Raw genomic sequence first — 13,434 nt, forward strand, 5'->3', positions numbered from 1 at the left:
ATAATACTCTCAACTACAGTGCGCAACTTTTTTTACACCTTTGCATTTTCTCTTCAATGCGCGCGTCTACTTTTTTTGATAAGATAAAATCATGACATCATCAGCTTAATTTTTGATTGGTTAAAAATGACGTCACCGTAAAACTTATAAATAGAACGTAAATTTTATGATAATCAGTTTCAATCTGTGAATCAGTTCAATAAGTTATAATCTGCGAGATTTTCAGTGAACTAGTGATCTTCAGTTTCTATTAAATTCATCTTTTTAAAACTTAATTGGGTGGAAGTCATCTGATTAAATCGTTTTCTTTAACAGGTAAGCATTATAGTTATGAATTAATAACTGTTATTAAGTAATCATTATTTTTGTTCTTTTTTAACGTGAAAATAATATTAAGATCGGTTTGATATCACTTTTGAAAGACTTTTTTTTTAAATGCATAGATATATTAAAGCCTTTTTATTTAATGTTTTTCCATCATTATCATTATTATTACGTATCTGATGTCTCCTCCTCATTAAAAGCAATAAAATGTCTAATCATTTGAGGGGCGTAACAACTTTTTGTTTGCGCTAGTCTGAGAGCAGTTTTATGAGCGAGTGTTTTATGTTAGTATGTTGTAAATAAGATTTAAAACCTTTTTTTTTTGTCATATAGCTTTATTTTAAATCAATTATCTGGAATTTTTTATTTACTGTTAGTCTAGAGATTTTAAGGTAATATAACGTTTATCGTCTAAGTTAGACATTTACCCTTTGTTAAGTAAGAGATAACATTTTTGTTAGTAAATTTATTGATAAATAAGAGCTGAGCTGTATAGTTTCTGCTAAGGGGGAAATTTCCGTATCGTAACCTGTGGCAGAATAATCGCCAAGTCTTGAAACTAAACTTCAAACTAAAAAAGACATCACAGAAAGGGACCAACTCAAAAGGTATAACTCGTAGCAACCCCCGGGGCAAGCATCTTCATGTTTGTTTTGTTTTTTTTATTTGCAAGTTTAAAATCTATTTGGCATCTTGGCGATTGTAGTTGGCGGCACAGATCCCGAAATATCCCCCTGCAAAGTTGTCAACTAACTCCAGATTTTTAATATCAAGAAGGATATAAGAAATCTGGATCTTAATCTTCTTTCCATAGTTAGTCTTAAATTAAATATCTTCTTTCTATAGTTGATAACTGAATTCGGCTGACAAAGTTTCGAATCTCTAATCTAAAGTTTAATTTCAGGTGAAAGTAGATATTTTTGCTATCTAGTGCAGGTGTGTAAGGACCATATTATTTTTTGAAGAAGAGTTTGAAAATCAGGTACTTTTTTTCCCCTCTATTTATTAAAATATTTGATACTCTGGACTCTCTAATTTGTTCTAAATCTATGTTTTGTTGGTAGTGCTTGCAATGTCTTACAACTGTGTGTCAATGTGCGGAGAAGATAAGCAGCAGTTTACAAGGAGTCAGATGTCCACCCTTTGGGGTGGACACCACAAGTGTTTCAGCAGAAACAAATGCGCTGTCAAGCATGTTTTCAATAGAAGATATACTCAGCCAGGGTGATAAAGGTAATCAAAATGTTTTAATTTTTTATTCCTGTTTATGCCTTATTCATTTTTCCCCCATGATTTTGCAGCTTAGTTATCTTCTAGCCATCAAAGTTATGTTTTAATAAGTTATTATACAGTGTATTCATCATTAAAAAAAAGTGGGTGAGAATTTCTCACCCTTTCTCAAAAACAGGATGAGATTTCAAGAAGTTAAGTGAGATTTCTAAAATCTAAAAAAACACAAACTCGTGAAAAAAAATCTTTTTTTTAATTATAATACATTTTTAACGCCTTCTATTTTTTTAAAGCATTGAATATTTTTGGTGCATCATCATAGAAGATTTTGCCTTTACAAGGTATTTGTCCATCTTACATTAGCACATAAAAAATTTTAACGTCTTGCATGAAGAAACCTTACCTACGGTAAACACGTGATTACAGAGAAAGGGGTTCTGTAGTTGTTTGAAAAGGTTCTGAACAATACTGGTAAATAGGGAAGCTAGATAACGGGTCAGATGTTGAAAATAATGAAAGATCCAGGAAGAAAAGTGAAACGGATCTTATTCTAAATGGCGTAATTCGAAGCTTTTTCCAAAGTGCGAGGAATTCGCACTAAAAACTTTCATATACATGAAATAAACAGGGTGTCTGCCCACCTGGACAGTCATGGAGTTAGGTAGCTGAAAAATCTCATTTTTAAATGGAATTCCCGCCCTCACCACCCAATTTCATCTGAGTTTTTATTAAGATCTCCACTCACAGTTTTATTTTGCTAAAATATAAAAACTTTTCATCATGTTCTTTAAAAATTATGGTGTTCTTTCAAAGAAATTGAAGAAAAAGCATTTCTATATCGAATTATCTTTTAAACTTCTGTGATTTCAGAATTTTTATTATTAGAATTTTTTTATTATCTTGCAATGTTAAAATCATATTCTTTGTTTTTATATGTTTATTATTAATTTTTGCCCTTTTTTATAGATTTAGAGTTTGGAAATTTCTCGGATCATTTGGGTGATCAGTGTTTTCTAAGTCAAGAATTTATGGACTTCAAATTTCTTGATTCTTTTACTGAGATAAGTGATTCAACTGTTAATAACACAAGCATGAATTTAGATCTGAAGGGAGATGTGATGGCAGAAAAGGCCATGGATGTTTCTTTATTAAATATGAACACTGCTATTCCTGACAGTGAATTGTCTCAATATTTAAATAATACCACTATTCAAGGTGATCTGATTTTTATGGAAGCTGATATCCTTGGCAAAGAGCTCTCATACGATTTGGGAACTTTCGTTGATAGTGCACAACTTCCGAAGAATGACAGTTTTGAGGTAAATATATTTGGGACTCTCGTAGAAAAGACCTCTCTTGAAAAGATTTTTCTCTGAATGACTATCGCGTGCAGGTTTAAGTTTATTAGTGAAATATGTTTTTATTAACAATTTTGTTTTTCTTTGATTGGAAACTTCTCTTCAAGCTTATCATGGTTAGTTTTAATTTATTTTTAACAGTGAAAACCATTATGTATGCTTAGATCAGCAAATAAATCAAGATATTGATGTAGATTTATACTCATTATTTAGAAAGAAAGAAAAAAGCAACTTTGCTATTCAGTTATTCCAAAATAAATTTGAAGTTCAAAACTATATATTATCTTAGAGTGATTCCAAAGAAATCTTAATTCTCTTACATATAGTTTTTGCCAGAGTTGGCTAGATTTAGGACAAAATGAAATTAATCCACAATTTAAACAGATCTGTCCAAATCCCTTTTTATTCAAATTATATCACAATTCTTAAAAAAATATTTTGAAAGATAAAAAGTTAATTTTTAAACAAAAAACAGGATGAAAACAAGGTTTTGTTTTTGTAAAAATAAATTTTTTTTCTTAAATGTTTTACTATATATCTTCAACTCTTTCTTTATTGTTTAAGTTTAAAATCTATAAATATGAAGATGCTAAGTATAACAGTTTTTAGTAATTTCAGTAATTAGTAATTCATGTAATTTCAAAACATAATCTATAAGTATTAAAAGCATATTTATTTGTATTTAAAGGATAAGGTATTCACTTTTGTTGTTCATTAAATTGTGAAGCTTTAAAAGTTATTCTCTTTTCCTATTATATTATTTTCTTTTAATAAATTAAAGCAAATTGTATAAAAAGTATCAAATATTTATTAATATATGTAATTATTATGTGTACAATGGTTACAAATATAGAATTTTTACCTTTAACAATTTTCAAGGTTTTGGACACTTTAAGACAGTTTTAGTCAAAGACTGTAAACCCACCACGTGTCCTATTCAAAACCAGTTTAGGGTGTCCAAAACCCCAATTACTTGCCAACCTTCATGTGCAGTTCTTTTCTCATGTGTCCTAAAATTAAATAACATACTAAAAATTTCAAAATAAAGTTATAATTATGTGTTTGCTTACATTCCAAAATACTGAAATCCAAAAGGTGTAATTTCTATTTCATTTCCATTTATTTTCCTCTGGAATTTAATAAGTTTTAAAATATTTATTACACCCTCAAAATAAACTCTTAAAGTTCAAAGAATAAAAATTCAAATCGCAGAAATTCACATTAAAACACTTTTTTGAGGATGAATAAAGGATATCTAAAGAAGCAAATGATAGCTTGAGATTACTCAATCAAAAAGTCATCATAGAAACTGCTAAGCCAAAGAAATCTCATTACAGTAGGGAGCCGATTATCCGGGACCATCGTTATTCCAGATAACTCATTTTTTCCGGTTTTCTACAAAAAGCCATTTTTTTTATTGTTAAACCCAACTTTAAAAAAAATATTTGAATATGATCATAAACAGAAGGAAAAAAGATGAAGTAATATACTAATGATTATTTCCAAAATGATGGTAAGGTAAACATCTTTCAAAAAAGAATGAAAAATCTTATGAGGAAAAAATAAATTTTTTTTTTTTAAAAATGGCGGGAAAATATATTGAATTTTTTTCTGATTTCCGGATAACGGGTTCTGTACAGTATTAGCTTATATTAATATTTATGTCGAATCTTCTAATTAGAATAATTCAATAATTATTTTTTTAAGTGATAGGGTTATAAAAAAAAAAGGTTTTATGTTTTTATTAGGATGGTAAAAAAAAAGGTTTTATGTTTTTATTAGGATGGTAAAAAAAAAAGGTTTTCTGTTTTTATTCCATGCATTAATTTATTGCTCTATTCTAGGTTTCTGGAACTTCAGAGGTTTCTTCGACAACAAACACATTGTTTGATTTGCTGGACGAAAGAAATTCTCTGGACGATGATCTACTTCAAGAGTCTGGAGGGAGTGAAATCGGAGAGAGTGTTGCCGGGAGGAAATATCTAGAAATGAGAAAAAAGAACAATATTGCCTCACAAAAATCTAGGAAAACGCGCAAGCAGATAAACTCTAAGATGGTTGAAAGGCTTAAAGAGCTTGAAAAAGAAAACAAAGAGTTATCATCACTCGCAGAAGAACTAGAAAAAGAAAGAAATACTCTGCAAGAATTGTTAATGAGTGTTATTGCTAAAAAATCTTGACTGTTTTGTTAATAACTTTGTAATGTGATCCTTCCTATTGTTGATCTAGGTACAAAATAAGAGTAACTGTACCAGTTATGCACAAGATGTAGTGTTGCAAAAGAACCTCAAATATAGTGGTAGAGAAGAAAAAAAAATTTAACATGTTTTTAAGTTATTTAGGTTCAAAATAAGAGTAGCTGTACTAGTAATTCACAAAATTTAGTGTTGCAAAAATAAAAAACATGTAGTGGTAGAGGAGAAAGAATTATTCTTAAACATGCTTTAGTGTTATTTAGGCTAATTGTACTTGGTGTTCCCAGTTTCTCAGGGTTAAATCCATGGGTGCAAGTCTTCTGTCCCCAGGACTGATTTCCGTCTTTCGAAAATGTCCGCAGACGGAAACAAGACTGACTCGAAGATGGAAATCGGAATTTTTTTTTTTTGTCCTTAAAAATATTTTTAGGTCTACTCTCTACTACTTAAAAATATTTTTTAGGTCTACGTTATTGGTCTACTTTCTTTTGTCCTGTTGTTATTTTATCAAAAGAGAAATGAATAAATATTTTTTGTTCAGTATTTAAACTTGGTGTATTATGGTAAAGCTTTCTTAGATATTTTGCATATGTCGGGGGGGGGGGGGGGGGTTTNTGTCGGGGGGAGGGGTTATTGTGCATGTTTGGTATTTCTGTCAAAAAATTTTCAGTCTTGGCCTTTTTTCCAACTTGCACCCATGCTTAAATCCAATGATCAAAAATTCTAATGCACTTGAAAAAAATTTAGTAAAAAAAAAAAGAACAAAAATCAGCTTATTTTTTTAAATAGGATACCAACCTAATTTCAATGAAGTACTATCAGGGTTGCCACTCTATAAGAAAAACCTGAAATATTCAGGGAATTTTAAAATTACCTAAAATAACAGGGAATTTTTGATTTCTTTACAAACTGGGTAAAATCTAGAATATTGTTTTATTTTAGTCTTTTAAAAAATGGTCACTCAAAGCGTAATCTATGGGATGTTTATATTTCGGCTATACTAAAATATTTCATTTGCTATGTAGCATTATTTAAGTATGTTCAGCTGTTTCTTTTTCCTCTTGAGTTTTTCCATCAATTAAAACTAATAAATATAGTTAGCCCAATATAGCTCACACAAGAGCACAGTAATTGTAGTGTTTCCTCTTAATATATTGTGTATAATATGTACAGAGAAAATGTGGAATTTTTCCCAAGAGTGACAGCCCTGACTATTCAATTCTATGAATATAACACACATAAGAGAATTTACATGTATTCTAGTGTCTATTCATGACAGTAAATATTACAATATAAATTTGTTTTTATTAATGCATTATATTTCTTGTATTTAGTATTATATTTATTTTTGATGGGTTTAGTAGTTCTCAATATTATCTAATTATTTTATGTGCTATGGTTTGAATAAAATTTGTATCATTTAGTGTTATTCAGATTTTTTTTTTTTCCTATTTTATCAGCAGCTTAAAAGTTAATAAAGGTGAAGAATAAAAAACTAAAAGTCAATAACATGTTAATTACGTTTCATGCTGGCAAATAATAATCTTCAAATCACTTATTCGCTAATACTTGACTTATGCTCCTATGAGCAGGGCCTGATTACTGAGTAAAATTCTAGGGGGAGGGGGCCCAAATGCTTATTTTTTGCAAAAGAAATACGTAAAGAAGGGTCTGACATGATTGCATAAGATCTCTGTATTCCTTTCTAAGGTTCTAATAGTTTTCACATGGTTCTTGTCTCTTTAAAATATATTGTTTATGGGCGAAAAATATCAAAAGTTTCTTTTGCTCAAGTTAGGGGGGCCCCAAAATCCTATTATGTTTCCCCTATTTTCAGATTATAATCGGGGCCCTGCCTATGAGAGTATACTGTTTTTTTCCTTCTGGTTTTTACATGCTTAAAATTGTCATTCAAAAATCTATAGATTTGTGATGATCAAAGATGGATACTAAGTATCCATCTTTGTTTATCTAATAAATCCATCTTGATCTATTAAATCCTAGTTGTGTTTGTGGGTGCCATGTAGTGTATCTACCACTACAATTCCAATTCACTGGAATAGGAGGCATATTAACTCAATTTTATGTTGGGGTACCTTTTCATAGATTAGGGTTGATATTGTCGATAACTACTATCCCTGCATTTACTCTTCAGTCCTGGGGTGAAAAAAATCAGTGGACTGAATTTCTTCAATATTTCTCTCCCGATTGTTTTTAATTTAAAATTTCTTTTATTTTTTTTAAATTGTGAGAAATATTTTCTGTTGAAGATTAATAAATTTTAATGAAACGTCATTTTTTTTTTTTGTATTTGTAGCTAAATAATCAAGTAATAATGACTGCACAGTGAAAGACTAGGATTGATTGATCTTCATTTGCTTGCGAAAATAAAATTTTTACTATAGTTGAATATAAATTCTATTTAGTTTACACTTTCTCCTGACCTTTTGAAATGCTAACCAAAGTAAAATTATGATTATTTATTTATTTATTCTTGTAAGAAGAAAATAGAGTTTTGATAAAAGATAATGGTAAAATGAAAAATAAATGACTTTAGGAAAAAGTCGATCAGTGAATTTAGTCTGCGATTAGTGTAAAAAAGATATACAAGATGAACTATTTTTCTTTTGTTTGCTGTAAACTAAAGTAGTGTATTTTTTTTAGAAAGAATAAGCAATTTAATGTAAGGGTCATTATCATGAAAAGATGCATTTTGGTGTCAGATAGCTATAAATTTCTGAAAATTCTGGTAAGCAGCTCTAGACTGTGTTAATTAGTCAAAAGCTGAGTTCTGATTTTTTAGAGTGGCACCCATGACTGTGTCACATAAAGGGGAGATTATAAGTTTAAGATTGCTATGGAAAAGAATGATTTAAGTAGAACAGAATATTATTGAAGAAAGTGTGAAACGTATGGACGGCCAACAATTCTAGCATTTCCGATATGTTGCAGTGAAGATTTGCAATGTGTAGAGAAAATATCTTGTTAAATTTCAATAAGAATAGAAACGTCTTTTTGATCTAGGATTATTACTATTTATTGTAGAATGAAGTCGTATTTGTGGATTTTCTGAGGCCTAAATTCGGCAATTCTGTGTGTTGGCATATCTTTTCAGATGGAAATAGGCCTTCCTATGTCCACAAAATGTTCCAAGGCCATTCATTGTCCACTGCCATCCGAACTAGAAATTAAACAAAAAACTTGCTGGCAGGTGAACAAGGAAGCAACTTCTACTCAGGGTTACTTATCTATAGATTCTAATCACATAATTTTATGTCCCATGCTCACAAGCATGTCCAAGTGCAATTCCCCATGCTGTGGTCACTTCAACTGGTATTGAATCATTTCTTTTCCCTCTACATTATTGCACGTGATTCAAAAAAAAGCACCTGTCTGATCGAATTTCTGAATCATTTTCTTCTGACCCACAACAGTCGTCGGGCCAAACGCCTTTTTACTTCACTCTTAAGTGTCTATAGAACTTCTGCAGAGCTACTGACGCACAAAAATCGTTCTTGTAAAAAAAAAAAAAAGCTTTACAAGTAGAGCTTGATCCTTCATTGAGTCAGTCATGGAAAATTTTTCAGATGCAAAATGAGGTATGTCAGTGCACCCGGCGTTTTTTTTAACTGCAATGAATCAAATGATGCGCATGAAAAAGATATTACCCTGAATAACAATCGCCTAATGATCGGATTTTCATGTACTGAGTGTCAATCTTAATGGTTTCTGAGAGTGACTTCAAATATGCTAATTAATTAGTACTAACTATTAATTAAGTTATGAAATCAGACACAATAAAGCTCTTTCTCTGAATCATATATTTCTTTTTGCATATTTGGATTCCTGACCCTCGAAATAAGTGGAGAGTAGACAAAATTTCGAACATATTGGGAGACTTACTAGTTGTATATATTTTACGATAGTCTAAAGAAAAAAACAGCGAAGTAAAGTCGTCGCCTTAAATGAGTATTTTAAGATAACCCATAGGCTACTTCAAGAGAGGAATACCTAATTTTACTCCTTTGTTAAATAACCAATCCCAGACAATAAAAAAATTGAAATAATGTTCTGTTATTTCTTGGAGAAGGTTTATATGTAAATAGAAGATATCTCAAAGTTTCTAGGTAATAAACGATTTTTCTGCTGATTTCTGACCAAAAAACTAAAGATTTTTTTCTATTGGAAGGAAAATCGATTTATAAATTATTTATGATTTTCTAAGATTTTAAAACTTGAATGCATGAACTTTTTATCTGACATTATTTGGGTTTTTCACGTTGTTTTTACTTCACTTATACGAGGATTTCAAACTAAAATCAAATTTACATAACTTTTTATAACTATATACAAAATTTTGGGGTTAATAATTTTTACAACTTTCATCGAGTCTTTTAGGCCAGAAAGTTAAAAGGAACAAATAAAGTGCCTGAAAAAAAATGTAGATTGTATAGTAATTCTAATGCACATTCACAAGGTTTTATACGATTTACGATATTTCTTTTTTCTGTAACTGATGGAATCGCTGATTGTTAAGTGGCATTTTAAAAACATTGAAATATGCTATCTTTAAGAATAATATGTTGCATATTGGATAGGATTCATTGTTTAAAAAATCGCTTACCTCTGCCAGATATTTAGGTTACATGGTTTTCTTTGGATTAAGGTGATTTGCAAATAGCATCCTAATGTTTCGATACATTCTGACACCGATTGCCGCAAATTCAGCATTTGCACAACATGTTCTTCAATTACGAAAAGCTGGATTTACCCCCTACTGCTACTATGATTATTTTTGTTTTCTTACATATATCTGATACGATTCTCTCCTTTAAAACAGAGTTCGTAAGGTTCCTCTGGTGGCACAAAAATTTAAAAGATAAAATATTCAATTTCATTAACTCAAAATATCTAGTCGTAAAATTTTAAAGTTAAAGATAACGTCATAGTTATAATATTGATGCTACAGTGCTCTTACTTTTTTAAAGACCACATGAATCCTGTTAAAATATTAAAATGGATATGTTTACTTCGACGGGCATAAAATCCTTATCAAAATAATAATCAATACCCAAATTTAAAATAGTATAATTGATGATAAAAACTTCATTGGATTCAAAAAATATGAAGAGGGAAATAAAAGTCGACATGTTTCGAACATTTAAAAATAGGCACCCGTTCTCAAGATTCGACAGGTGTGAATGATTTGTGACGTTAATTATAGGACGCTCAAAACAGGTCTACTTTTATTATCGTCTATTTTTTAAATCATTTTTTTATTCTTATTTACTTAGTTTCTTGGATTTATTCATTTAGTAGCACAGTTTATTAAATTACTTCACGCGATATTAAAATAAGTTTTACAAAGATAAAAACATAGTTTCTTAGATTGAAAAAATAATAATTAGTCACTACATTCTAAGAAAATGCAGTACAATTTATTTTTTACTCCTAGCCTTAATAAAATTTTTTAAGGACATGATTGTTGTTGTTGTTGTTGTTAATTTTCGTCGCACTAGAGCTGCACAATGGGCTATTGGCGACGGTTTGGGAAACATCCCGGAGGATGATCCGAAGACATGCCATCACAATTTTGATCCTCTGCAGAGGGGATGGCACCCCCGCTTCGGTAGCCCGACGACCTGCGCGCGAAGTCGAGCACTTTACGGTAGCACAGTTTAACGAGGACCAATACCGCACACCCTCGGTCCCTACGCAGACTGATCCAAGTGGGTCACCCACCCGCACACTGACCGCAGCCAGTGATGCTTGACTTCGGTGATCTGATGAGAACCGTGTCTTAACGATCAGTCCACTGCGGGACTTAAGGACATGAAAAAAATTCTATTTACAATTGAAGTTTCGAATGTTCCCAAGCAACAGGAATCGAAATTAAATAAATGCATAGTGCTGCATAATAGCTGTATTGGATCCTTAGGATAAACAATGTTATCTAGTCAAGTAATATGTTACAAATTTATGCATTCAAAATATAATCTCCTATAACGCAAACGATATAAATATCATAAAATAATTTTGGACGAAAATCGTTAGCTCTCTCTGAGAGTTGCATGCGAACGACACATTATTTCGTTTACTCAAACTTTATTTCGATTCAGATTAAATATACTAACACTTATTTTTAAAGGTTGAAATTGAGTAATTTTTGCTTACGGTATTTAGCTTTTTGTTTATTTTTATGTTGTTTAGATTACAATTTTAAAAAACCCTAATTTCGGTTAATTTATGCAATAGAATTATCAAATTTATATTTTTATAACCGTCGTTGAACAGCCGACCAAATTTTATGAGTTTACGACTACTATTGTTCAACTCTGTAGCCTTGAAATTTTGAATCCAATCCAGAAGACAAGGGAACTCCTGGATCGAGTATTGGGAGAAATTTGCCTTCGTGGAGGACTTTTTGACGGAGATAACCCTCATTTGCGTTACATGGAGAGGAAAACCCCCGAGAACCTCCCACGGTTAGCCTGACGGCAAGGGGACTCTAACCCATGATCCGTCTGTGCGGAATTCGTATCGACTGGGATTCGAACACGGTTCGCCTCATTGGAAGGCGAACGCTCTATCCCCTGAGTCATCGCGGCTCAATTTTATTATTTATAAAAAAAATTAAAGCGGTTTTAATACTTTAAATAAATTGAAAATGAGATTCACTGCAAAATGAAGCAAATTGTGATCCCCTTGCGGTGATCACAGGTTACCCATTGGTAAAATGGTTGTTGCCTAATTTTTTTTGGAAAAGAAACTTTATTGTGTTCTCATCTTGGACATCTTTAACTGTTAATCCTGAACTGCTCGGCACCCAATTTCGCAGACATATTTAAATGCTGCTCAGACACATTCTGTGTAAATTCTTTTGATGACTGTATATACATTGAACAGCCAATCGAGACCTATATTAACATTTTCAGATTGATACAATGGTGTTTGATGGAGATGGTAAGCTGCATCATACACCCGTTTCGGATTCACAAGTTCATACATGAAATATGATTTGAAAGCTAGGCTTCTTTTCAATTTTACATGAATAGTGAATGAATCATTTATATTGTGTGGAAGACAGTCTACGCGGTCTTGTGCAAGTTATTGGGTACGTTGACAATGAATCCTTTTATCACTAACTGGTGATCAACACCCAGTTCTCGTATTTGCATGAAAGGGGTTCGGAGAGTCACCATTCGCTCTTCGGTAGGGTTCAATTCTCTCAATCACGTTGGTACTTTTGTGAGGGACGGATTTTATGTCTGCGTTTGCGAGTGGAATCCTTTCGTTTTTCCGTTTGTGTGTAAATCTTAAGGTATTCCCGTCTACGTTCTTTGGCTTTGGCTTTTCCAGCCTCGGTAAGTATGGGCCTTAGCTTTTTTTTTTTTTTCTAACTTTAACTCTAACTTTTGGGACCGTGTCAATCAGTTTGAATCCTCTTTATTTTCGATATTCACCTGAATTGAAAACGATCCAGTTTGAACTGTAGCTTAGAATTTCTGATTCTTAATTGAAACAAAAAAAACAAAAATATCGTTCAAATGATGAAATTCTCTTTTATTCACAACTCAAGAAGTATTTACGGGACCTTTCTGGTCCCATATCTCAAAAATAAATTCACCAACTTAATGCATAACTTCAATTTCGCTGGCTTGTGAATTCAATCTATATGATTTATTCACGTTTTTGCTTACAAGCAATAATATGTTTCGAAAATTGCGTATTGTTTATTAGAATTTTTAAATCAGAAGAATTCTAAATTTGGCACGACTTCGGAATCGTTTTACAAATTTCAATTTTTAGTATTTGCTGTTTATCAAAATAAGGCATTTTCCTAATAACAAATTATGCTAAAATAATATCTTGGGAATTGTGCTTAAGTTGAAATGTAATTTTAGCAAAAGCACATTTTTTTCAACTACTTTTTTTTTGAAAAAAGAACAGCTTTTTTAAAATAAACTGTGTAAGATATAAGTTTGAACGTCAAAATAAAATTGCGATTTGATTATTCATTTAAAAACCAATGCAAATAGTTGTGGTTTTTTGGGTTACACTAATATGTATATTATGCAACCTAATACGTATATTTGGGTTGCACTAATATGTATATTATGCACTAATATGTATCAGATGTTTTGCACTGTATAATTTTAACATCGAAAATATTCTTAAATTTTGAACAGCTAACTGGCTGTAGTTCTGAGATTCGAAAAAAAAAACTTAGCAATTACAACGAGTGTTAATTTAACGAAAAACTTTTAGTAAACTTTAAGAAATATTATCGGAAAAAAATCTGCGTGATAGCATAAGGAAAGAATAAA

At 31.1% G+C, this 13,434-nt stretch overlaps 1 protein-coding gene across 1 annotated transcript; it reads left to right on the top strand.

The window, feature by feature from the left end:
* Positions 1 to 39: 39 nt before the first annotated feature.
* Positions 40 to 6,536, top strand: LOC107455329 (uncharacterized). Its single transcript, XM_043052370.2, has 5 exons — positions 40 to 315; positions 1,229 to 1,306; positions 1,389 to 1,557; positions 2,521 to 2,873; positions 4,757 to 6,536. Exons 3-5 carry the CDS (start codon positions 1,518 to 1,520, stop codon positions 5,090 to 5,092), a joined length of 729 nt encoding a protein of 242 aa, XP_042908304.1. The 5' UTR covers positions 40 to 315; positions 1,229 to 1,306; positions 1,389 to 1,517; the 3' UTR covers positions 5,093 to 6,536.
* Positions 6,537 to 13,434: the final 6,898 nt, after the last annotated feature.

The sequence above is a fragment of the Parasteatoda tepidariorum genome, chromosome 6 (assembly GCF_043381705.1).
Source record: "Parasteatoda tepidariorum isolate YZ-2023 chromosome 6, CAS_Ptep_4.0, whole genome shotgun sequence".
NCBI lineage: Eukaryota > Metazoa > Arthropoda > Arachnida > Araneae > Theridiidae > Parasteatoda > Parasteatoda tepidariorum.

Excerpts from the sequence above, each read along its gene's own strand:
- LOC107455329 (XM_043052370.2), top strand. The coding sequence starts at position 1,518 with ATGTTTTCAATAGAAGATATACTCAGCCAGGGTGATAAAG. Across the intron at positions 1,558-2,520 it reads ACTCAGCCAGGGTGATAAAG|ATTTAGAGTTTGGAAATTTC; the intron begins GTAATCAAAATG and ends CCTTTTTTATAG. Across the intron at positions 2,874-4,756 it reads CGAAGAATGACAGTTTTGAG|GTTTCTGGAACTTCAGAGGT; the intron begins GTAAATATATTT and ends GCTCTATTCTAG.